The 25235-nt window shown below is 39.8% G+C and overlaps 1 protein-coding gene across 1 annotated transcript in view; it reads right to left on the bottom strand.

The window, feature by feature from the left end:
• The window catches only part of stau2 (staufen double-stranded RNA binding protein 2), a 277129-nt gene that overhangs the window by 70228 nt on the left and 181666 nt on the right, over positions 1–25235 (bottom strand). The window contains exon 13 of the mRNA XM_057824591.1: positions 17373–17486. Within this exon, the coding sequence (XP_057680574.1) occupies positions 17373–17486 (114 nt within the window). The remainder of the gene's footprint in view (positions 1–17372; positions 17487–25235) is intronic.

The following is a 25235-nucleotide window of genomic DNA, read 5'->3' on the forward strand; positions in this document are numbered from 1 at the left end:
TAACAGTTGATTCACAAAATTAAATGAATTGAATGTAGTTTAAAGCTGCTGATACAGAATGGTGACTTGAGTATTTTATTTACTGTTTTAAAATGTTAACTTGATACTGAAATAGTTGTTTATTTATACCTGAGAGGCTTTCTATACAATTTTTGTAACTAATGCACGAAACATTAAAAGCATCTAATTGTTTTATTCTTTAAGACAGTTTACAATATTATTTGCACGTTTTACTGACTGACTATGCCATTTCTGTTTGTTATTTACAATGTTTTGTGTTTGTCACTGAATAAACAGGTCCGTTTCTTGTTACCAACCGTTGTGTGTTATTCAAACTCACCTAATTCAGCTGGCTAGTTGTTATCAAGAGTACTAAAACCTTTTTCAACATGAGTCTGACAACTAAGTAAGGAGGCTAAATAACTTTTAAACTTTAACACATGCTCAGATAGGTCGGTATCGGTATCGGATCGGAAGTGCAAAACAATATAGGTATCGGATCGGAAGTGCAAAAACCTGGTTCGGGACATCCCTAACCAAGACCCACGATTTTTGAGTGGACCAGAGTTCGTTTGTTTTGTCCGCACTAGAGTTCGGATGCGCGTTCACATTAGCGGACTATCTGAAGAAAAAGCACTAGTACTGTTTGGTCTGTTTAAAATGGACCAAACAGTGCTAGTGTGAAAGTGTCCTTCATCATTCACAGATAAACCTTAGTCTGGATTAAATGTTTTGGTTGGCAATATATATCGCAAACTTCCAAAAAGTCACAATGTCAGTTTTTTCCAATATCGTTCAGCGGTAGCCAAGTGAGGTAAGATTTCTAAATCCTAAAGCTCATCTTCCATTTTAGTTTGTCCAGTTCAATTTAACTCAAGTGTTTAACGTGTGTTTATTCACTTCCCCACGATGTCAACGCTTAATAGACATGCTAATGCATCCAAGGAGCCACTGGGAGCTATCAACAAGTCTCCTAATGGGCAAGTTCATGTTTATTCTCTTCTCCCACTGGGAAAAAAGGACTCACTTGTATCTCCCGTTTTATCATCCGCTGTCTCAGTCAATCTCTCGAATTCCCACTCCATCAATTTCGCTCCGGTTTTATTTTAGTTCCCCCTCTCCCTTTTTGCTCCCCTTTCTGGATCGGTAACCCATCTCCTTCCTCCTCCATCATTCTTTCACTGCCCTATCCACTCCCTAATCTTCTAGTCTGAAGGGTGTTTCCTGAGGAGGGTATGTGTGCAGACACATGTGAGTGATGGATGGTCCGGTGCGTGCTTGAGTCCTTCAGAGGGTCTGACAGCGGAGGTCCTAGGTGAGGCAGGGCTTAAAAGGGAGGAGAGGTAACTAGCTTCTTTGGGGGAGTACATGGGAGGTGTAACTCTCACTCAGGGCTTATGTGATGGAAGCTAATTACAATGAAGGATGGGAGCCGCCACCTCCTACAATCAACCAACACCGTCATTTCATTTGAACTCGACCATGCATCACGGCAAGGAAATTGAAAAATAACAAGAAGCAGGTTCGCCAAAAACGTTCAGAAAAGAGTTTATGTCCTGCAGGACTGGTAGTAGGTGTGGACAGGGTTGAAGTGATTTGCCCACAGATGAAATCTACTATTAACTCTTGCATGTGCTGTCAAACACGTTCTGGTTCGCGGGTCACATTTGTGGCAATTAGATCTCATGTGGCGCGGATCAGTTTATTTTTGGCTCAATAATAAAATTGGCTAAATAATAACTCACTGGCTGCCATTGACGGTGCGAAATGTCCAATACATTTTGGCTGGGAGGGGGCAAATAAACCAATGCAATAGCAAGTGCAATCACACAAATTGTAATGTAGCATAAGCGCACCCTGCTCCGCTTGCATTCACAAGAGAAGCAGGGTGCGCTTAAAGTGGACCAGAGTATCTTTGTTTGGTCCGAAGTAGAGTTTGGATGCACGTTCACATTTACAAAACAAACCAGACTATCTGAGAAAATGAACTCTGGTCCGTTTAAAAAGGACCAAACACTGCTAGAGTGAACGCGCCCTAAGGAAAACCCGGACACTCTGTGGAGGAATTATTTTTCTTCCGCTTGGACGAACGTGATGAGCAATAAATGCAGTTTACAACATTTTACTCTGACGATTCCAGAAATAAACTGTTTGGGTCTTGATCTCAACTTCAGTAATTCAAATTTCTAGGAACTGTCAATGCAGATAGGGACCACTATTCACCACATCTAACGAATGATTTAAGATCCATCCAGGTGCCGCGCTTGGGTATATAAAGTGTAGACGGAAAAGATATATAAGCAGGGAGGAGAGACTGTTCAACAGCTGCCTGCCTGGTTGGGTAACACTTCAGCGAGACCCCCTGAGAAGAGCCCAGCCTGGGGTAGCGTCTGCGCTCCAGTCAGGAAGGAGAACATCAAACACAAGCTCACCTGCTGTTCCCCTGCTCTCCACAGGGGATCTGAGAAGACTGCCTTAGCAGAGAAGACCAACGCAACAGTCGTCACACCAAGACAATATTCGATAATCTAGCTGTTCTACAGAACACATCTCTACGTCATCACTTGACACATCTCAGCAGGTAAGGCAATTAACAAAGATATCAAGAGAACTTGCCATTTTAGTGGAAAATTCTAGTCTCGTCTTGTCACTTTAAGGATCCAGTAACATGCAAAATATTCTCAAGAGAACAAGAGTAGAGCAAGATATAAAGATATATATATGTTATGTCATAGTTGGGCTACTTTTCAACAACAAAAGGCAAAAAAAACTTTGGAGAGATGCACTTCAACAATCTGGAACGCATTCCAAAAAAAGCAATGACAAACATGGTCATCTTTTATGATGACAACACTCTCTGGACTAGCATGGCAGACCTTCACGAAGCACTTCATAAAAAATGCATCTAGTCATTAAACAAGGGATATGAGAAAGTGACCAGTCATTCAGAAGAATTGTTTCATGTGTGTGTTTTACCTGTCGTAATACGCAATAAGTCAATGAATCGCACGGTAAATAATAAATAAATGTAAAAATGAGGTTGGTAATTTTCCCGGCTGCGATTAATAGCCGCATGCGTGCGGTTGCGTGCACACGGCACATGTGCCTGTTAAAACTTCACCCATGGATTGCATGTGAGATTACAGTTCCTTTCAAATATGATGGGCCACAGATTTATTGTATGGCCGTCCCGATCGCATTTTGCACCCGAGTCAGATTCTGAGTTCCCAGATTTTGAGAATCTGCTGATACAGAATCCTGATCAAAAAGTTTTTTTTTCTTTTTTTTTTATTTTAAATAAATTTGAACAAAAGTTCCTTACATGTTACTGTACACAGAACTTGCTGTTATGCTTTTTCCGAGAGTGTTGCAGAGTATAAAACATATATATTTTTGTTTCTTTTGGCAATGTCATTGTAGCTCTGGATTATTTTGTTACTTTAAAAAAATTAAATATATTTTTAAAAATTAAAAACACGTTCCTTTTCACCCGCTTCTGATCCTCTGAAAAATGGCCCAATATGCCCGATTTCCAATCGGATCGGGGACACCCCTAGTTTATTGGTCATCAACACACCGCAGAACTAAAGTTTAGACATACAAAAGGAGAAAACACATCTATATTACACATTGTAAAGACTTAGCATTGCTACATTGAGGCTAATGGAGGAAGACAATGTATGTATATTAAACACTGTAGCCTCCTATGAAACAATTGCACAGTCTCCCTGAAACGCAATCTCTGCGCCTTTTTTTTGTTTGTTTTACAGAGTGTAAAGCTTACATTTAGCATCTTAGCGCGCACACTTCCGATGCGCATCTCAAAATAAAAATACATCATGTTCAACGTGTGAATACAGATGTCTGCAGTCTTCTTCTTCTCGAGTCACCTCACATATTTCAGATTCTACACAAAGATAGCTGACCAATGACACCCATGATGAAAAATCTGATTGGCAATAAATACTTACATTCGCTGCTCGGCCTTCGCCGCGTACACACGCACTCTGAAGCACTCTCATATCTTAACCGATAAGCGCTCAGGGCCAGAAAGCTCGACTCCCAGTATGGCTCCAAAGAATTTGAAACCTGGAGACTTGGATGAAATAAAATCCTTCATACAGAAGTTGGAGGTCTCCTTGACTGACTTGATTCAAAACCAGAATCAAGAAATCGTCAGAGAGCTCCATTTAATTCGCACTGAAAACGAGAAACTCAAGCAGGCGGTCAATGAGAGAGATGTTTGCATCAAGAAGCTGGAAATTTTGGGTGACGATCTCGACCAGTGCCGACGCGCGAATGAGCTCATCATTTCTGGATTACAACTGATGCCTGGCCCAGGGGACACAGTGGCGCAACTGGCAATTGCTATGCTGAAAGAGTATGGAATAAACATGGAACCGCTGGACATCAGTCGCGGCCTTCTGCTCCCATCTGGGGGGGAGAGGACCGGCGACAGTGCTCATGAAGCTGGCAGACCACAAGACCCAGACTGCCCTGCTAAACCAGCGCCGCCACCTGAAAGGGTCGAAGATTTTTTGAATGACAACTTGACTCGCCGAAATGCCAAAATTGCAAGAAAAGCATGTCAACTCAAGAAAGCTGGGAAAAAATCCAACACCTGGGTCTCGGATTGCAGGATCCTTGTCAAGACGCAAGATATGAAGATTAAAACTATTACGAGTCTTGACCAATTGACTACAATAGCTAGATAACTGTAAATATACACAGCCGACCAGTATAACAACTCGTGGATGTGGACGGTAAGCTGAAACTTATCAACGGCAGGAGTTACAAGAATCTTGAACACATTGAGGATTATCTACTAAAGACAACAAAGGCTCTGACTTTAATTTGCACGGATATAACATGACACAAAAGTATCGGGCATCTAAGGGGGGAGGGGGTGTTGCAATTATGATTGAAAATCTCCTAGAATGTATTACAATTGAACTCCTAATCCCCAATTGTAAAAACATAATTACCTGCTGTGTCTACCGAGCTCCTGATTCAAATGTCTAGTTTACTGAGTATATGGAAAAGATACTGTATAAAACGAATAATAAGCATGTTTTCGTTGTGGAGACAATCTTGGGATAAAATATGTACAACATGTTGTTTGATTTTCTCATACATTCATGTCTGATGAAACTGTCACAGAGACCTTGTGTGCGCCAATTGTTGCCACCATGTACACCTCAGCAATGTATCTTAAGAGACTTATGAGAAAAGCATTTTGAGTCGCTACTCACACCAGCTGTGATAACATGTCACACACATAGCCACAACAAAATGTTCCACAGCAAACATGCAAAAATGTCAAGGACATGACAAAGTCATAACCTTGTACGCCCTAAAATTAATCGAGCAGCTTGACTGGACGCTTAGTTACTAAACCCAGATTGTTGACTGTGTTATTTTACAGTTTTGATGTATGTTTCATGCCTGAATGTGCGTCTTTAGTTGTATGGGGGACGGGAAACTGATAAGCATATGCTTCATCTCGTCCGCCTTTGTCGTCTTCTTCGGTTCCTTCGGGCAAATCATATCACATTTTGTAATTGTCAATGATTGTCAATGATACCGATGATGATGACAATAAATAAAATAAATAAATACTTTTGCTTCAAATTTGCCAACATGTGCACTTTTGACTTTGTCTTTTGGATTAAGTCAACACTTTTGTTGGGCGGGGAAGAAAAACGGTGTTGCACTTCTTACCTATTTCATATTCTATTCAGTATTAGTCTTAGTCATATCAAAATGTGTTTTTCTTCTTTTTGTTCATTAAAACTAACTTAATCTAGTTTTAGTCGACGTTTACTAAAAATGTTTTAGTCCGTACAATTTAAAAAAAGAACTTTACTCCAATAACAAATACTATAACCTAACCCTAAAAACTATTTTGAATGAATATTGACAGACGAGCACATACTGTAGCCTCTACAAGGACAACGCTTACTTGGTGACAATACACACTCATCAGGAAAACAGTACACAATTTTCAATTAATTATATCCACCTAGACGCCACAAACTGTATGTAAAAAATGTCAGAGTTTAAGAGGACGCTTTTAAGCATTAGCCTAACGCTAACATGAACGTGAATGCTATGCTAACGCTAGGAGTTACATTTAGTGTGGGATGATGACTCAGCACAGACCTTTGAGACCAAAGCAACATTGCGTATTCTCTCTGGCGAAGATAAGAAAATAAATCTTACCGTGTGTGCAAGCCTTGAGACTGGAGAGGACACTGTACTGGTGAGTGGAGGGGGGAGGCACAGCACGTCACATGAGTGACACAATCATACGATGCAGCCTAACTACACATACACATGTGACAGAAACTATTGTGCGTTTTCATTTCGTCAGATGAAAAGGGGCATTAGGCTCGTTATGTTTTAGTCGCCCAAAACACGTTTTTATCTAGTTATCGTCTTGTCATGAAAAAAAGTGTTTGTTGACAAAATATTTTTGTTATCATCATTGTTGAAAACAAAAACACTGACTATGATGTACTGTCACTACTGGTGGTTAAATTGGTTTAAAAATGACAATAAAATCGCATATCTGAAATAATCTATGAAATGATGTATCACTAAAATTTGTTATTGCAACATGCCTAGTTGGCCTATGTGCTTGGTTCTTTCCTGAGTTTTCAGAGAATTGTGAGACGCACAACAATGGAAATGTGTTGCTTTGCTGTTAGTGTTTTTAACACCTGCATGCCAGGTCCAGATGGTGGAATTGGTATTTTCTTCATGACTCGTTTTTATAGTTGAAAACAGCATAACACTTTGTTAAGTTGTACAGTTGTATTTTTAAAGTGTTGCTGAAATTCAGATGAGTTGCTTTTACAACACATGCTAACAACACCTAAAGAAATGAAGACTTGTTTGGTCAATGTGAATAGTGTCAAGTAATGTCTGTTGGGCAGTGCAATTGTTAGCCTTGATTTCACAGTTATAATTCATACAAAGTGAGTTGGAATTTTTGAAATAACACTTTTTTATGCCAAGCTTTGACAGGATTTAATTTCATTTGGCATAGGTTAGCCTTTAAGGCCATTTTAAACTAGCTGTAGCGCTGTTTGAAGGATTCAGCGGCAACCCATTCATTGTGTATGTGGGAGCCGACGTCTCGAAAGTGAGCGGTGGACGGCTGTTTTGGGCGGGACTGTTTCAATGAATGAAGTTTTAATGAATTTGAGAGGCGGGGCCCAAAATAGAACCTTGCTCTATTTTCAAAGCGCCGCCATGCTTACGTAACAACCCATCCAATAGCAGAGGGCCAGGCGTACTTATATTCCCTGTCTTTAAAAATTCAAAGGTTTTAGTTTAAAAATAAAGGTTTCCAACCATTTGAAATGAACATTGACACGCGAGCATATATAGCGTCTACATTGCCCACGCCAACTTCGTGACGTTTTCCAATGGTTTTATTTACAATCGGAAGTACACAACCAAGCCTGAGCAGATGCCAAAATCAACAAAAATATAATTGAAAATCAAATTTATTAACCCATGGAGGTCTGGATTTGGATTTTTACTCAAAATTAAAGTGGAAAAACATACTACGGGCTGATCCAACTTTGATGTGAAATCCTTTAAACAAGTCAAAATGAGGCTAAGTACTGTGTGTGGCCTTGGCGTGCCTGTACGGCTTCCCTACAACGCCTGGGCATGCTCCTAATGAGACGACGGAGGGTGTCCTGGGGATCTCCTCCCAGATCTGGACCAGGGCATCACTGAGCTCCTGGGCAGTGAGAGAAGAAAACCAGATGGACCTAAACATAAGTTCCCAGCGTTGTTCTATCGAATTTAGGTCAGGTGAACATGGGGGCCAGTCAATGTTATCAATTCCTTCAGGAACTGCTTGCATATACCAACCACATGAGGTTGGGCATTGTTGTGGACCAGGAGGAACCCAGGTCGCAATGCGCACGCGTAAATTGTGACAATGGGTCTAAGGATTTCATCCCGATACCTAGTAGCAGTCAAGGTGCCATTATCTAACCTGTAGAGGTCTGGGTGTCCTTCCAGGGATATGATTCCCCCCACCATCTCTGACTCACCATCACACTGGACATGCTGAATGATGTTGCAGCCAGCATGGCATCTCCGGACGCTTTCAAGTCTGTCGCATGTGCTCGGATTGAACTCGCTTTCATCGGTGAACAGTACAGAGCCAGTGGCGTATTGCACATTCTAGTATCTATGGCAAATGCCAATCGAGCTCTACGGTGCTGGGCAGTGAGCATGGGGCTCACTACAGGACGTCACGCCCTCAGGCCATCCTCATGGAGTCCGTTTCTGAATGTTTGGTCAGAAACATTCACACCAGTGGCCTGCTGGAGGTCATTTTGTAGGGTTCTAGCAGTGCTATTCCTGTTCCTCCTTGAACAAATGAGCAGATACTGATCCTGCTGAGGGTTTAAGGACCTTCTACAGCCCTGTCCAACTCTCCTGGAGTAACTACCTCTCTCCTAGAGTCTCCAACCAGGTTGCTCCTCAGACTGTCCAGAAGCTCAATGATGCCCTGGTCCAGATATGGGAGGTTATCCCTCAGGAGAACATCCGCCGCCTCATCAGGAGCATGCCCAGGTATTGTAAGGGAGCTCATACAGGCACGCGGACACCACACACACTACTGAGCCTAATTCAAATCTGCAACATGTTACTTTAGTGCTTCGTTTATTTTTTGAGCCGTTTATGTAGTTTGCAGTTCCAAGAATCAGGCCCCTTGACTAGTTAAAAGTGCTCTTCAAATACCAGGGTTCCCCTTTAACCTAATGAATTCGGAATTTTTGTAAGGCAACTGTTCCCACAGTCCAAACATGCAACGGGCCTCCGAAAAGTTAATTATTGCAGTCATGCACTGAGCGAGCTATCTGATGCACTTTTGGACATGGAATATGCCAGTGGATATAATTGGGTAAACCAAGAAAGTACTCCCCCATTACATGGCAGCCAGATAATCTACATTTAACGTGTCAAATGTAATCAGCTAAATTTGCTTGTGGTGCATAAAATTTGATCAGCCACAGCTGACAAATTGGGAGACAGGACCCCGGGGATGGCGGTGGCTCAGCTGAGGACATTACTGCACGCAACGAAAGACCCGTACACACAGATACGTAGAGAGAGAGAGTCTGGTGGGAGACAACAGGCACCCCTGTCATTTTCGATTGCAGGCCACTCATGTTGCATCAGCGACACCTCACATACAGCCCAGTGGGCCTCAGCCCCCCTGGTGTCCCACTGCCGCCACAGACTGACTGCCAGAGACTTATTTCAGCTCCGGAGAACAAACAGAAATCAGCCTTGCCAGAAAAAAAATATTGAATTTACATCAAAATGGAACTGGCTCTTACCTGTCTTGATCTCACAGATAAAATACCAGACAAAGCAGAAGAAAATAAAGGAAAATGAGATCAAGCGACAGCATGTGACTTAAAAAAAATCGGTGCCCTAGTAAGTCAAGATTCCACTGTAATTGAAATTTAAAGGCTGTGTGAGTACAAAATGCCATACTTTTTGACAGCGTGGCTTCACGCAAGCCTCCGCAAGTGTAGATTACTTACAGACTCGCATGTGTTTGGCAGATGGTACTGAGTGGATGGCACACAAGGTCACAAAGACTCTTTGCAACTCTCTCCAACACACCCAAACAAATACTTTCCCTTCAGGAATGTTTTCAAAAAGGCTAGGAATCGTGGCCACCAAGCGCATTGTTGTCTTTGGCTTTAGCTGTGTCTCAGTGGTAGATAAATTACTGCATTGTTGAAATGACATATCTGCTATTAATCAATAGCCATGGCCACAGTTTCCACAATAATGGACAAATGTCTTGTACAAGTGTTATTTGTCATCTCAAATAACTCTAAAACCATGACAGATGCTGTCAATAACTATACTCAGCATCCAATTGTGCATGTTTTACATAGAGACATAGTACACAAACATTCCATATGGTTTTCTCCATTTGCTGAGGATAGCGCTCGCTGGAGTTCTAAAGCTCAAGAAATTGCATTGTAACCGTCTCTATACTGATAGATGTCAATTGGATTATTTCTTTGTACTGTGGCATTTTGTCAAAGCCTTTTTAGATTTTCTGGCTGACTTCCTCTTGACTGGTTCAATTTAAGGGGTATGGAGGAGTGCAGTCTGCTTTCCAAAAAATCTGATTGTCCACACATACAGTGTATCACAAAATTGTGTACACCCTTGCATTTCTGCAGATATTTAAGTATATCTTTTCATGGGACAACACTGACAAAATGACACTTTGACACAATGAAAAGTAGTCTGTGTGCAGCTTATATATTAGAGTTCATTTATTTTCCCCTCAAAATATAGCCATTAATATCTAAACCCCTGGAAACAAAAGTGAGTACACCGCATGGGAACTACGTACATCCCTAAATGTCCAAATTGAGTACTGCTTGTCATTTTCCCTCCAAAATGTCATGTGACTCGTTACAGGAGTGCTGTCAGCATTGCTGCAAAGATTGAAGAGGTAGGGGGGGTCATTCCCATCACCATGCTTGACTGTAGGCATGACACACTCTTCACCTGGTCGCCGCCACACATGCTTGAGACCATCGGAACCAAACAAATTAATCTTCGTCTCATCAGACCATAGGACATGGTTCCAGTAATCCATGTGCTTTGTTGACATGCCTTCAGCAAACTGTTTGCGGGCTTTCTAAGTGCACCGTCTTCAGAAGAGGCTTCCTCCTGGGGTGACAGCCATGCACACCAATGTGATGTAGAGTACGGCATATGGTCTGAGCACTAACAGGCTGATCCCCCCACCTCTTTAATCCTTATTTGGTCCTTGTTTGTGTGTAATGCGAGGCTGTGCGCGCCAGTGATTACAGTATAAGAGAGAGAGTTCACGGCTACACTCAGGTTGAGTTGCTGTATCAATATTACAAAGTGTTGAGAGTCGTCAGTGTGCATCCATCAGAGGTGAGTAAATGAAGCCAATTGTATTGTTTGTATTCTTTGTTGATGAGACGTTCAGTTACTACTTGGCACGGAGCGCTTACTGTAGCTAATTAGCGATTAGCTAATCAGGGTCTTAAGTGTCCGTTTGTATTGTATTTGGAGAAGCAAATTACCAGTTGAGTTATTGTTAGATAGTAAACTTGTATCTCTTTTTATAAAGAAACCACATACCGTATTTTTCGGACTATGAGTCGCATTTTTTTTTTTCATAGTTTGGCTGGGGGTGCGACATATACTCTGGAGCGACTTATGTGTGAAATCATTAACACATTATTATATCATTTCACATGTTATTTTGGTGTTTTGGAGTGACACTGATGGTTTGGTAACTTGTTAGCATATCCTTTATGCTGTAGTTATATGAATAACTTAATAGCTATGTTACGTAAACACACCGGCCACGTTCGCATTTCATGTTCAGTTCAAGTTCATGCATCATGTAACATTATCATAATGTACACTTATTCAGCATGTTGTTCTCTATTGTATTTTTATATCAAATTGCCTTTCAAGATGACATATCTGTTCTATGTGTCGAATTTGATCAAGTAGATTTCCTCCAAAAATGCAACTTATACTCCGGTGCGACTTATATATGTTTTTTTCCTCTTCGTTGGGCATTTTATGGCTGGTGCGACTTATACTCAGGTGCGACATATAGACCGAAAAATACGTTACATAAACCCATTCATATAACAGCTTTCAACACAAACTCCCATTCAAACTGTAAATTGTCATCCAAGAGCGAGTGCTTTGAAATTGGATTTGGATTGTATTTATGAACAACTGTTTGATAAAGAAAACTGATTCGTTACAATCTGCCTCCTCATTCGATTATGTTTTTTTAGTTTCAAGAAAATAAATCAGGCGTTGACACATTTTATATCAGTGCTTTGCCCACAAGATAAAAAAAATGTCAATCAGTAGCACTTTTTTTAATTTGAAAGAACAGGAGTTTTGTCTTAATTGTGTACTGAGAAATCCATTTTGTTTTATACTCTGAACCTTTATCTTAAAACTTTAATAAGTTTTATGTGCTTAAATTAGTATAGTTGTTGACTACAATTAAGTCAGGGAGCTTTAATAACATTACTTTTGAAGGTAACAACCTGCCTAAAACAACTTCAAGTTACATTGTGAACATAATTAAAAATATGACATTTATACGATTGATCAATTAATCATTTAATTAACTGTCTGATTAATTGTTTATAAAAAGAATCGTTAGTTGCAGGCCTACCCCGTATCCATTTGTGCATGTTTTACATAGAGACACAAGACACAAACATATTCGACTTGGTTTTCTCCATTTGTTGAGGATGGCTCTCACTGCAGTTTGCTGGAGCTCTAAAGCTTAAGAAATTGCTTGGTAACCTTCTTTATATTGATGGATGTCAATTTGATGATTTCACAGCTGCAATTTCCTTGGTTTTGGCATTTTGTCGAAGCGTTTTTAGATTTTCTGGCTGACGTTCTTTTGACTGGTTCTATTTAAGGGGTCTGGAGGAAATCGGGTATGCTTTCCCAAAAATGTGATCGTACACACATAAGCCATGATTTAGCAACTACTTTTTCACAAAGGGTCAGGTAGCTTTGATCATATCTCATATGCCGTAATTTCCCGAATATAAGGCGCACCTGTGTATAATGCACATCCCAAATTTACTTGTAAAACCTAGGGAACATTATTGTACCCGTTTATAACGCGCACCCTAATTTTAGCACTAATAAATAGAAGAATACAAGAAAACAGAGCTCGTGTACAGATACAGAAATGTCATTTTACTGACTGGTGAAACAGCACAAGCATAGCATATTGGTAGTTCAAAACATTACCATAAACTGACAATATTTACGGTAATAATATGATTTGACAACTTCTCCAACTTACCAGAATCTAGGAGAAAACAAAACAGATGTGACTTTTCTTTTAAAGGCTGCTGTATAACTTGCTCGTTTCATCATGATGAATAAATGTTTCTTCCATGGATTGATACGGTAAAATGAAAGTGAGAACGGAAATCCGAGAGCGCTTATCGCTGTCGACACGACAGTAACAATAGGAACTATTGTTATTTGGGTTTGACTTTCCCGGGGACAGATATAGTTGACGGACACACACAGGAAGTCTGTGTTGTTACGTTTGTTATGGTCCGAGTTGTGGAGCTGCAATAAACGTTGACTCAAATGAGTTCAAAAAACTAAATTCTGTGCTTTATGAAGAGTGAAAAAAGCAGAATTTAACACAGACGAAATCATTCGACTGATCAGAGTGAAGTTTTACCGAAACAAAATGGCGACGTCACGTACCGTAATGGTCGGCCACGGATCGCCGCATACGTTTCTTTAACACAACATGGCCGTGTCAATTTAAAAAAAAAAAAAAATCTGTTTATATATATTTAAAAAATTATATATATATATATATATATATTATATATATTAGGGCTGTCAAAATATCAAAAATATATGTCAAAAAAATATATATATATACTGTATATATATATGTATATATATATATATATATTAGGGCTGTCAAAATTATCGCGTTAACGCGCGGTAATTAATTTTTTAAATTAATCACGTTAAAATATTTGACGCAATTAACGCACATGTCCCGCTCAGAAAGTATTCTGCCTTTTGGTAAGTTTTACAGCAAGACTTTTTGTGCTGTCCAACAGCGAACTCTTGTGGTCGCTTTGCGACATGGTTTATTGTTTTCTTTCCATTTCATTATGGCTGCACGACGTCTCGGGCTGATAATGTTGTGCTTATATGATCCTTGGACAAGATTTGTCCGTAAGTATGGTTGTTGTAAAGAATGTACATATTATGTTAGTAAGCGAAATGTTATATTTTTTGTATGAGACGCTTTTTGTTTATGTTTCGTGAACCTGTATAGCGTGCTAAGCTAACGTTGTTGCTAATGCAATGCTTGTGTACTTTTTTTTGTAGTTTTACGACGGTCTAAAGAGGACAATGGTTTGAGGCCATTTTATTAATAAATCAGATGAAAAAGGAATAAGTCTAATTATTAAGGCGTCGTTCACTAGCTGTCTAGCTTTGGAAAAAGTAGACGCTTCGGAGTGAGGACAGCATAGACAGATTTAAATGACAGTAGAGTGAAATGCCCACTACAGTCCTTTTGTACCGTATGTTGAATGTATATATCCATCTTGTGTCTTATCTTTCCATTCCAACAATTTATTTTACAGAATATATATATAATTTACAGAAAAATATAGCATATTTTATAGATGGTTTGAATTGCGATTAATTGCGATTAATTACGATTAATTAATTATTAAGCTGTAATTAACTCGATTAAAAATTTTAATCGTTTGACAGCCCTAATACATATATATATATATATATATATATATATTTCTTTCCCCATCCATGTAGCCGTTCATAATGCGCACCATGATTTTACAAGTTGATTTTGGGGGGGAAAAGTGCGCGTTATATTCGGGAAATTACGGTACCTTATATATACATATTTATGTATTAGTGTGTACTGGAAGCAAAATTGTAGGCCAAAACCGAACAGTGGAAACACTAGGCCAGACATGTCCAAAGTCAGGCCCGGGGGCCAAATGCGGCCCGTGGTCAAATTTCATCCGGCCCCCAGCCTCTGTCATAAAATCAATAACGTCTAGCCTGAACACAGACATAATGAATTGGCCAGCAGTACTGCAAACAGCATATGAAGTAGCTTACACACAAAATGCTGCCCCTCATTTACCCACTAAAAGGCAGCAGCACTTTAACCCTGTATTGCCAAATGTATCACATTTGATACAACTAAAATTTCATGATTTTGAGACTAATTTAGAATTTTGACATTTCTTTTTGAAAAAAAAAGTGATGGATGCAAGTCAACACATGCATCTCCAGGTTTCATGAGAAAAAGACACATGATTTAGCATGGGTTATAGATATAGAGCGCTTATTACACATATTCATTTTGACTTTTCTTTTTACAAATTTGAAAAAAAGGTTTCATTAGGACCTTATTTTTCAAATTTAGGGATTCTCTGATAATTGCTTCATGTTGGAAGTATTTAAGGGCTAAGCAACATTACTCTGTGTGACCCATTACTTCCATTTTCTAAAATGGTGACAATCAAAAAAAAAAAAAAAAAAATGAAAGCTGATTGTGACGGCCGATGCGTCAAGGATAGGTGGAAATTAGACTATTTCTTCACTAAAATACGCAAAAACTGTGTCTGCCTCATTTGAAAAGAGACGTCGCTGTTTTTAAAGATTTCAATGTGAGGTGATATTACCAAACTGGACACGCTGACATGTATGACAAGATTACAGGGAAGATACGCAGCGAGAAATTGAAGCAACTAGAAGCTAGTTTAATGTCACAGCAGCAGTATGTCGCAAAAGCCCGAGAGTCGAAAGAGAAAAAAATAATTAAGCAAATGTGACACACTGAATGGCTTGCTAAAATTTGCTTAGATATACTGTTCTACGTAAAGGACGTCAGCCAAGGTCGGCCCCCCACATTTTTACCACACCAAATCTGGCCCCCTTTGCAAAAAGTTTGGACACCCCTGCACTAGGCCGAAAAAACAAAGAAAATGAAAGGGCAAAAAATACACATGAAATAAAAATAAAATAAAAAAAATTAAATAAAAATAATATGACAATATTGACATGATAATACAGGTACATGTTTTTGGATAGTTATTTTTGAGATTCCGATTTCCGTGGAAATTCCGGTTATGTCGCCAGCGTGAGAACTGAACTCGTTCCTAACACGGGGACTACCTGTATTACAAACTTGAATGGTTTTTACCAGTAATAGTTCTAACCAGATGATAATCTGCGTATTGCCTTGTTGACCAAAACAAACACTGAACAAAGATGGCAGCGACACTTGGCCCCTGAGGGTTACACAGGGCCCCTTCTTGGCCCGTTTCAGAATGATCCTAGAACTTCTGCAGAATCGCAGAATCAAAATCAACACCTTTCAAACTCAATTTCCCGAGCCTCCGATCGGAAAATATTGAAATAAAATGTTTTTTTAAATTAAATCAAAAACGAATTATATGCATATCTATTTTTCGGCCTTTCGGTTTTAGGTTTTTCGGTACATCCCTAGTATACATACGTACAGACATAGCATATGTATACATATATACACACACACTCCCCGCACACATACACGTTCCACTTGCATTCTGGTCAAATGGCTTCTACTTGTTTAATATACTGGGAATTATTCGTAATAACACCAATGCAATTCATCAGTGAAAGGCTTTGATGAATGTGACATTTGTTGATGTTTTTTCAAGCCATTGTTATGAGATTTGCAGTATGTCAAAATCATTACAGCAAGCCATTATTATATGAACATGTTCTAAGGCAACCCTATTCAATCTGACAACAGTTGTATTTCTGAACCTCTCCCTTACGTTAGATGTACATATAGCCAATGACCCATCCTGGCAGCGGCATACATAAATATCTTGGTAAACCGACCAAATCTATGACGCTTTTTCAGCCCACTTTGTTAAAGTGTCAATTTTGGGGGGCTGCTGATGCTGACCCCTCATTGTTGGGCACTCCTTTTGTGGTCCCACTTCTCACTGTACCGAGATGAGGAAAAGAAAAGGCCCTGCCTAACAGTCGGTCATGCCCCAGTGCTCCTGGCAACAACAGGTCCTGAGGACATAGACCTGCCTGGCCTCTATTGGCTTGGCTCTCCGTTAGCGGCGGCACAAGCCCCCTGTCAGCTGTCCTATTCAGAACAGGGCCAGCCATTTATTAAAGCTTTGAAGACTGCCGAACAAAGGGGCATCCCATGTTTAGATGATCGAATGTAAGCAAGTGGTTTTCTGCTTGGGCAACACAAGACAAAGAGTCATTTTTGAATACAAGGAGTAGGCAAGAGAGTGTTGCAGTGAGAAAAGCACAAAAAGGAGGGAAAACGACAAGGGCATGCGACCGCTGAATGTGATCTATCTACCCACTTTTTATCATACAATAAACGGCCGCAAATTTAGGAACACTGGCATCAAATCAAATCAAATAGGACGGGATAAAAAGAACAAGATTAAAAATTCAAAATGAAAATGTCATTTAAAAAAAAAAATTGAAGTATTACTGCTTATTTTACTTATTGTGTGTCAGTTTAATGGAAAATGAATACCTGTACATTCTTTAGTACATATTTTAAGTGAACAGCCAGAAATCAGACTAACGGATAAAAAAAACAATGACTTTACGATGTTGCAACCACCATCATATAAAGCATGTCGATCTAAAATATATATATATTTTTTACTACTATTTGCTTAAATTTAAAAGAGCAAGTGTTACTTGCTTGCGTATGGTTAACATACCTGGTCATGGCTAGCTTGGAGGGTGCTCCCGGTGCCGTGGAAAGTCATTTGCACAGGAGAGAGGGTCAGATAGGTCACAAAATCCTTGCCGCTCTGCGCATCACTGTACTGCACCTGGAAAAGTTCAAAGGCAAAGAGTTAAGAAGTGGCACTGTTTACATCTTTGACTTCGAAATTGTTGCCACGACAACCGAGGAAGACTTCCAGAGGGCGGGAGAAAAACAGGTAGGCTTCGCCCAGGCATGGGGCTCTCCCGCGGGCCCGCCTCCCCAAGGACATCCCAACAAAAAATGTTGGCTATACTCAGTGCTTAATTTGTAAATCATAATGTGTCGGAACGCAAAGTACATATGACAGCGCAGAGATGACGAGACAGGCACAGGTCCCTGAACATACGCAGAAAATGGTGCTGAAAACAACACGCAAATGCCCACTTGCCATGCTGTGTGATTTACAAGCCTCAATTACAGATAATATCCATGGTATAAATGTTATGACAACGATTTACAATTATTTAGGCCAGTGTTTTTCAACAGGTGTGCCATGAGAGATCGTCAGGTGTTCCACGAGAAGTTATCCAATACCGCATTTTTTTTTAACGTCGTCAGGCTGAGTTTGTAACAGTCAACCCGTTAAATGGTGGTTCCTCCCGACATCCACCACGCGGTGGCGCTGCTTTACTTACATTGAATATGTTCTTCTTCTGTTGCTGCTTACTTTTATGTTGGAGTTCATCTGCGAACGGGTGTGTGTAAACCGCTGAGCTCCCGAGTGACGAGTGGTCAAGGTGGATTTATTATTATTTTTTGTGAATAAATGTGCATAAGTTGAAGCTTCTTCCCTTTTTGTTACTTTTATGCACGCATCCTACCTCCCACGCGTTACAAGTTGCAGTAGGAAAGAAGGAGTAGGTAGAAGGTAGCGGTCGTGTGCAAATGAGCAACGTTTTGCTCGTGTCACGTTAAACTGCTCAGATTTTTAGCCATCAACCACCTTGCTGGCCGTGAAAATGTGGACCCCAGCACGTCTACTGTACATCATTTGATGAGAGTCGTCAAGTGTCATTATACACGAAAGTGTCCTTTCCATTTCATCCATATGTGAGACCGTCAATCCTCCCCGTGTTTTATTCCAACACATCGTTGAGGACAGCAAGGTAGCTTAGCTGATGGCTAGAAATCCGAGCAGTTCTTGAACGTGGCGCAAGCAGTTGCATTTGCTCTCGTTTCAAAGCAAGTCGATTGACAATTTTGTTTGCCTCCATGAAAACATGGAGTGAAAAAAAGTGTGAAAAAAGCGAGTACCAACAAATAGGGCACCGATACCATTTACTGGTATCGCTTGGACGCAGCCTTCTTTCTCCTGACACTCACTACACTATGTGTTGTGTGATGACACATGATCACTTTGCATGCCAAGCAGCTATCGCTATTGGCCTGCTCCAGACCTATCAGTGCGGGCCAATAGGCGCTCTTAAAAAACTATGCCAGGGCAGCTTTTTCATATGGAGGAAAAACAAACAAAGAAATGTCTGTGGTCTCGGAATATTTCAGCATAGAAACTCCGTCGAGTACAATAGCTGCATGCAAGATTTGCAGGCCTGAAAGTTTCGAGAGGTCGAGTTAAATCCTTTCAGAAACAGAAATAAGGGACCCCCCCCCCCCACCCAAAGCCGTACGGTGACGGAAACCCCCCCCCCCCCCCCCCCCCCAAAACTGCTAAAGTGCATAGAAATGTATCTATTAAATATATTCCATATTGGTTCAATACAGAACGCAACTTTTAATTCTGTATTATGTAAATTCTGTAGCCAATAAAAATATGAAGAAAAATGCTAATGCTGCATTTTTTTTGCGCCTCTGATATTAATGTACTGTAGGATTATTTTAGTAGTACAACCCCAAGCAAGTAGTATGGAATCACCAGTCTCGGACGAGCACTCAGTCAGACATTTTATTATGGAGAACAAACTCAGATAAAAAGCTTGAAAGAATAATGAATGAGTTTAAAAGTCCTGCCAAACTTCTTGGCATTCAGAAACACTAAAAGAAATGAATAAAAAACATTTTGCAATGCAGGGAAATATAGAATCACTCCATTCTGAAGAAAAAATATGGAATCACTCTATTTTGAGTAGAAAATACAGACACACCCAGTCAATTTCCTTTCCTTAATTGGGCCCCTGCCTCAGATTAGATCTGCTCGTTAGTCAGTGTTGTTATCACACCTTGGAGTGCTGCTGGACCAAGTGGATTCACAAGAATCATGGCTCCAACAAGAGAGATGTCTCTTGAGACCAAGGAGAGGATTATCAAACTTCTTGAAGAAGGTAACGCTACACATATGGTTGCCAAAGATGTGGGCTATATCACAAATCTGGACCAAGTACAAACAGCATGGCAAGGTTGTTAAAGTTAAGCGTGCTGGTAGACCGAGGAAGACATCCAAACGTCATGACAAACGACTAAAGGCCATATGTCTTGAAAACAGAAGATGTACAACAAGACGAATGAAGAAGAAATGGGAGGAAGCTGGAGTCAAGGTATGTGACAGAACTGTGCAAAATCGCCTAAAGGAAATGGGATTGTCATACAGGAAAGCTTAAAAGAAACCATCATTGACACTTAAACAGAAAACAAGAAGACTACAATGGGCTAAGGAGAGGCAATCATGGACTGTGAATTACTGGATGAAGGTTATTTCAATGAGGAGTCAAGAATCTGCATTGGACAAGGTGATGATGCTGGATCTTTTGTTCGGTGCCGTTCCAGTGAGATTTAAAAAGATGACTGCCTGAAGAAAACATCGAAATTCCCACAGTCCCTGATGATATGGGGCTGCATGTCAGGCAAAAGCACTGGGGAGATGGCTGTGGTTAAATCTTCAATAAATGCACACATTTACATTGAAATTTTAGACAGCTTTCTTATCCCTTCAATTGAAAATGTTTGGGGATGATAAAATCATTTTCCAAGATGACAATGCATCATGCCACAGAGCTAAAACTGTTTAGGGATTCCTTGGAGAAACACTCATCCAGTCAATGTCATAGCCTGCAAATAGCCCAGATCTCAACCCCATTGAGAACCTGTGGTGGAAATTGAAAAAAAAATGGTCCACAGCAAGGCTCCAACCTGCAAGGATGATCTGGCAACTGCAATCAAAGAGAGCTGGCACCAAATTGATGAAGAATACTCATCAAGTCCATGCCTCAGAAACTGCAAGCTGTCATAAAAGCCAGAGGTGGTGCAACTAAATACTAGAGATGTGTTTTTATTGTTATTTGTTTCTCATGAATCCATATATTTTTCTTGAGAATGGAGTGACTTGCTCAATAAAAGTAGCATTAACTGACCACCACAATGTTTTTTGTTCATTTCTTTTAGTGTTTCTGAATGCTAAAGAGTTGCACTTTTGAACTAATTCATTATTTTTTCAAGCTTTTTATCGGAGTTTGTTCTACAGTCTCGTCCGAGACTGGTGATTCCGTACTTTTTGCTTGGGGTTGTACTACTAAAATAATCCTAAAGTACATTAATATCAGAGGCGCAAAAAAAAATGCAGCATTAGCATTCTTCTTTATATTTTTATTGGCTACAGAATTCAGATTTACGACTGCCGTCAACCATGACACGACCCTCATTTTCTTCCTCCATACCAGCCCCTGTAATATACTGTATGTACTGTATATAATCTGTGTCTGAAGGTTTCCAGAGGAATTTGTGCGCGATTGAGGTGAGTGATCGTACTTGGAAAAGTGTGCGCACCGAAAGAAATATAGTCTTTTACACAAGATGTGGGCTCATTAGAACATGGAGGAATACTTGAGTTGTGAAATGGGAACCAATTCAATGTACAAAACTTGAGACAGGCCATAGCAGCTACACCTGCATGCATGAGTGCGCAGACAAGTACAGCTGAGACGGCAATGGGCCAAGAGTGCTCAATTGTGGAATGCTATCTGTTGAGCGCACAAATCAAGAATATTGTAAAATGAGCCACAGAAAAGAGAAAGGGGATTTAGCGATAAGGAACTGAAAAATATAAATCCTACCTCGGCTTGCATGGTTAAAGCCATTTGGGGCTAGAAAACATTAGAAACAGCATAGAAATGAACCTTATTTTGCTTGAAAGGAATGGAGTATAGTTGAGGTTCACCTCCATATTTATTTTACTACATTTGTCAACTTTACGATTACATTGTAAGCATCTGTTTTTGCTTCTGCTTCCCTTTCACAATTCCTGAAGCATTCAAGTCTCCATTTCCAATGCTTTTTGTCAGCACTATTTGGCTCATTAAGTGATTTTAATCTGGGAACATTGTTGTTGTGGGTCTGTAGTGCCAACTGACACACTATGTGATGTTCAACTGTATAAATAAACATCACATGGCTTATACTGCCGGCCAAATTCTGGATTAGAAAACAGCTACATTTGGCAGGTCACCAATCAACACCTTGAGGTTTTTCTTTCATGGTGGCTTGATGACGACGCAAAAGTGGGAGTGACCGAATGCTTCAAGGTGCACATCGGATATGTCAAAGTGAGAGCTAAAGTACAGCTCGCGGGCAGGGAGCGGCCCATCAGGAGGTGCTATCTGGCCCGCGGGGTTGTTCTGTCTGGTAGGTACATTGTAGCTCAATCACTTATATTTTGACGTGGACGCTGCAAAACTGTAGATTTGTGTGACGAGTGCGTGCACTATTGCACTTGGCTCACTTTCGTGTCTACAATTATGTTCGTTCATTCGCACCCTCCCGGTCAAAATGGACGTCTAGCACCGTCAATCGCAGCAAATGAATGAACAAGCGACCCAAAAATGCCCCAAAACCATCAGGAAGTTTTACCAAATCAACAAGAAGTAACCTGGAAGTACCTCAAAATCAACAGGAAGCAACCCATAAATGCCCCCCAAAATAATCAGTAAACGAGTGTAAAGTAAGTACAGTGGTAAGTAAGCACTTCTTACGACATGAATTGGTTCTGGAAGTAGTCTCGAACCCAAAAAATTTGTAAATAGAGATGCGTTTTACATGTAAATGCCTTAATCCGTTCTAAGCATGACTGACACGCCACATTAAATTTTAGAATTGGGGTAAAACTGGAATAAAACAACAGCCATACTGATTTGAATCATTCCATATACCTAACCTAACTGTTAATACCTGTAATGAAGTAGATAATAGAACAAAATGCAAAGAAAAAAATAGATCTTACCTTTCGAGTTGGGCAATGTCCTCTTTCACGAGATCTATGGCGCCTATCGCCTATCTCACTCTTCGTGACACAAAAATGTGAGGAGACCTATGCTCTAACGTGCTACTTATGTAATGAATCGTCTGTGGGCTTAAAAACACCCTTCCTGAGAGAAAAACACAGGGACCCTTGTGCTCATTTGTCGACCCACTCCATCAACAATAACTACAAGTGTACGAAATTTCCGATTCTTGGATTATTCGCGATTAGGCCATGGAAGATTCGAGAATGATTTATGAACATCCAAATTCCAATGATTGAATTATGTTAGGCAAAGCGGAACTAATACAGAGTCAGTGCAATCTTCTGTGTAGAACTAGATGCAAAATGACAGAGGACAGTGGCGTTACAACATGTATAGAGAGCTAGATGCTAAATGACAGACTTGTCAGCGTTAGTAAACAGCCGCCATCTTAAAGCAGTAGACTTCGCTGGAAGGCTCTGTTGTAGTGAACCTAATCAACTTTTTATCTAAAATACTCCTAAATCGGCAAAATCTTGACTTGAATCTACCTTTAAATGATCAAACAGTTTTTCAACTTTAACATGTCGAAAGTAGAAAGAAGGGAAATTATGGAACAACGGGAGCAATTTTAACAACTTTAATGGTTGATTCACAACCTTAAATTACCGTATTGGCCCGAATATGAGAGAAGGTTTTTTGCATTGAAATAAGACTGAAAAAGTGGGAGTGGTCTTATATTCGGGTTCTAGACATTATACCCATTCATGACGCTAGATGGTGCCAGATATCATTGAAGCGAATGCTGAACTTGAGGAGTAATGTTCTGTCATGACAGATCTCAGCTACTCTCAAGTTTAACCAGTTTGCATTTTTTTATTGCAATGTTTTTCCTTATTCAGATTTGTTTCAAGACTGCAGTTACAGTTAGACCTCACTTTGATGGTTAATGCAGTTATTGCAAATTTTGTTTTTTTATCACAATAGATTGGTTTATTTACATTTCAAAAGCCAGAAGCCATTCATTTGTGAATGTGATTGCGCTTCAGTTTACATATTTAAATGTTCAGATATTAAGATTTGAATGAGGCAAAATAACATGCTTTTTCTCTCAAATATATCGCTATAATAATTTTTTTCAGATGTACTGTAATTATTTTCTGTCTAAAAATGAATTTGGTGTTCAAAAAGTCTTTTTTCAAACTTCAGTCTTGAAAAAAATGGGGGTCATCTTATAATCAGGGCAGTCTTATATTCGGGCCAATATGGTAATTGAATGTAGTTTAAAGCTGCTAATACAGAATGGGGACTTGAGTATTTTATTTAGTGTTTTGAACTGTTAACATGATACTGAAATAGTAGTTTGGGTTAGCTTGAGAGGATTTTGAACTATTTTGGAACTAACGTATGAAATATTAAAAGTGGGGGTGGGGCATCAATAATCGATTTATAATCGAATCATAGCCTCTGAATCGTAATCGTTAGATGCCCAAAGATTCCCACCTCTAACAATAGGGTTGGGCATCGAGCAGTGAGCATTGATGGGACCTGGACCAGATTGGCTGTCGAGTGCTGTCAATGGCACCAGGGTAGGGCTGCAGCTATCGATTATTTTAGTAGTCGATAAATCTATCAACTAGTTAGTTTGAATAATAGAGTAATTGGATTAGGAACATTCAATGTGTTACAGAATAGATTTTAGGAGAACAACAAACCCTTGCTCGGATTGCACTTTCAAAAGAGCACAAAATGCACAAACACAAAATAAAAATCCCTGAGTGTTTCTTCAAACTATACAGAATTGCACTTTCATTTCAAAAGAGCAATAAATGCATTTAAAAATGAATGAAAATACCTGAGCTTTGCCCCAAACGGTATTAAAAAAAAAATAAATAAATGAGGATCCAAGAACAAGTGGCTAAATTGCATAGCAAAAGCTCGCTTGCTTAAATACTGTGGATTGCTCACTTTTTTATTTTTTTTTATTTTTTTTTTTAAATACAGTGGTATGAAAAAGTATCTGAACCTTTTGGAATTTCACACTTTTCTTCATAAAATCACCATCAAATGTGATCTGAGCTTTGTCAAAATCATACAGATGTAAAAACAGTATCTGCTTTAACTAAAACCACCCAAACATTTTCATAGTGAGGATAGCATGCAAACAATGACAGAATGGGGAAAAAGAAGTACCGGTAAGTGCAACGTCTACCTAAGGAGACTTAAAGAGCAATTGAAACCAATTTTACTAAACAGTTTAAGTCAGGTGTTTGCCCAATCACTGATGATTGGTTTAAAGCAGCTCTGCCCACTATAAAACACACATGGTAAGAATTGTCTTGATGAGAACATTGTCTGATGTGCATTATGACTCGGTCAAAAGAGCTGTCTGAAGACCTGCGACCATGGATTGAATACAGCTGGGAACGGATACAAAACCATCTCTAAAAGTCTGGATGTTCATCAATTGACAGTCTACAAATGGACAGAGTTTGCCACTGTTACTTCTCTCCCAAGGAGTGGCCGTCCACCAAAGATGACACCAAGAGTTCAGCGCAGAATACTCAGAGAGGTAAAAAAAACCTAGAGTATCTGCTAAAGACTTACAGAAATCACTGGCACAGTCCAATATATGTGTGCACAAC

The sequence above is a fragment of the Corythoichthys intestinalis genome, chromosome 20 (assembly GCF_030265065.1).
Source record: "Corythoichthys intestinalis isolate RoL2023-P3 chromosome 20, ASM3026506v1, whole genome shotgun sequence".
Lineage (NCBI taxonomy): Eukaryota > Metazoa > Chordata > Actinopteri > Syngnathiformes > Syngnathidae > Corythoichthys > Corythoichthys intestinalis.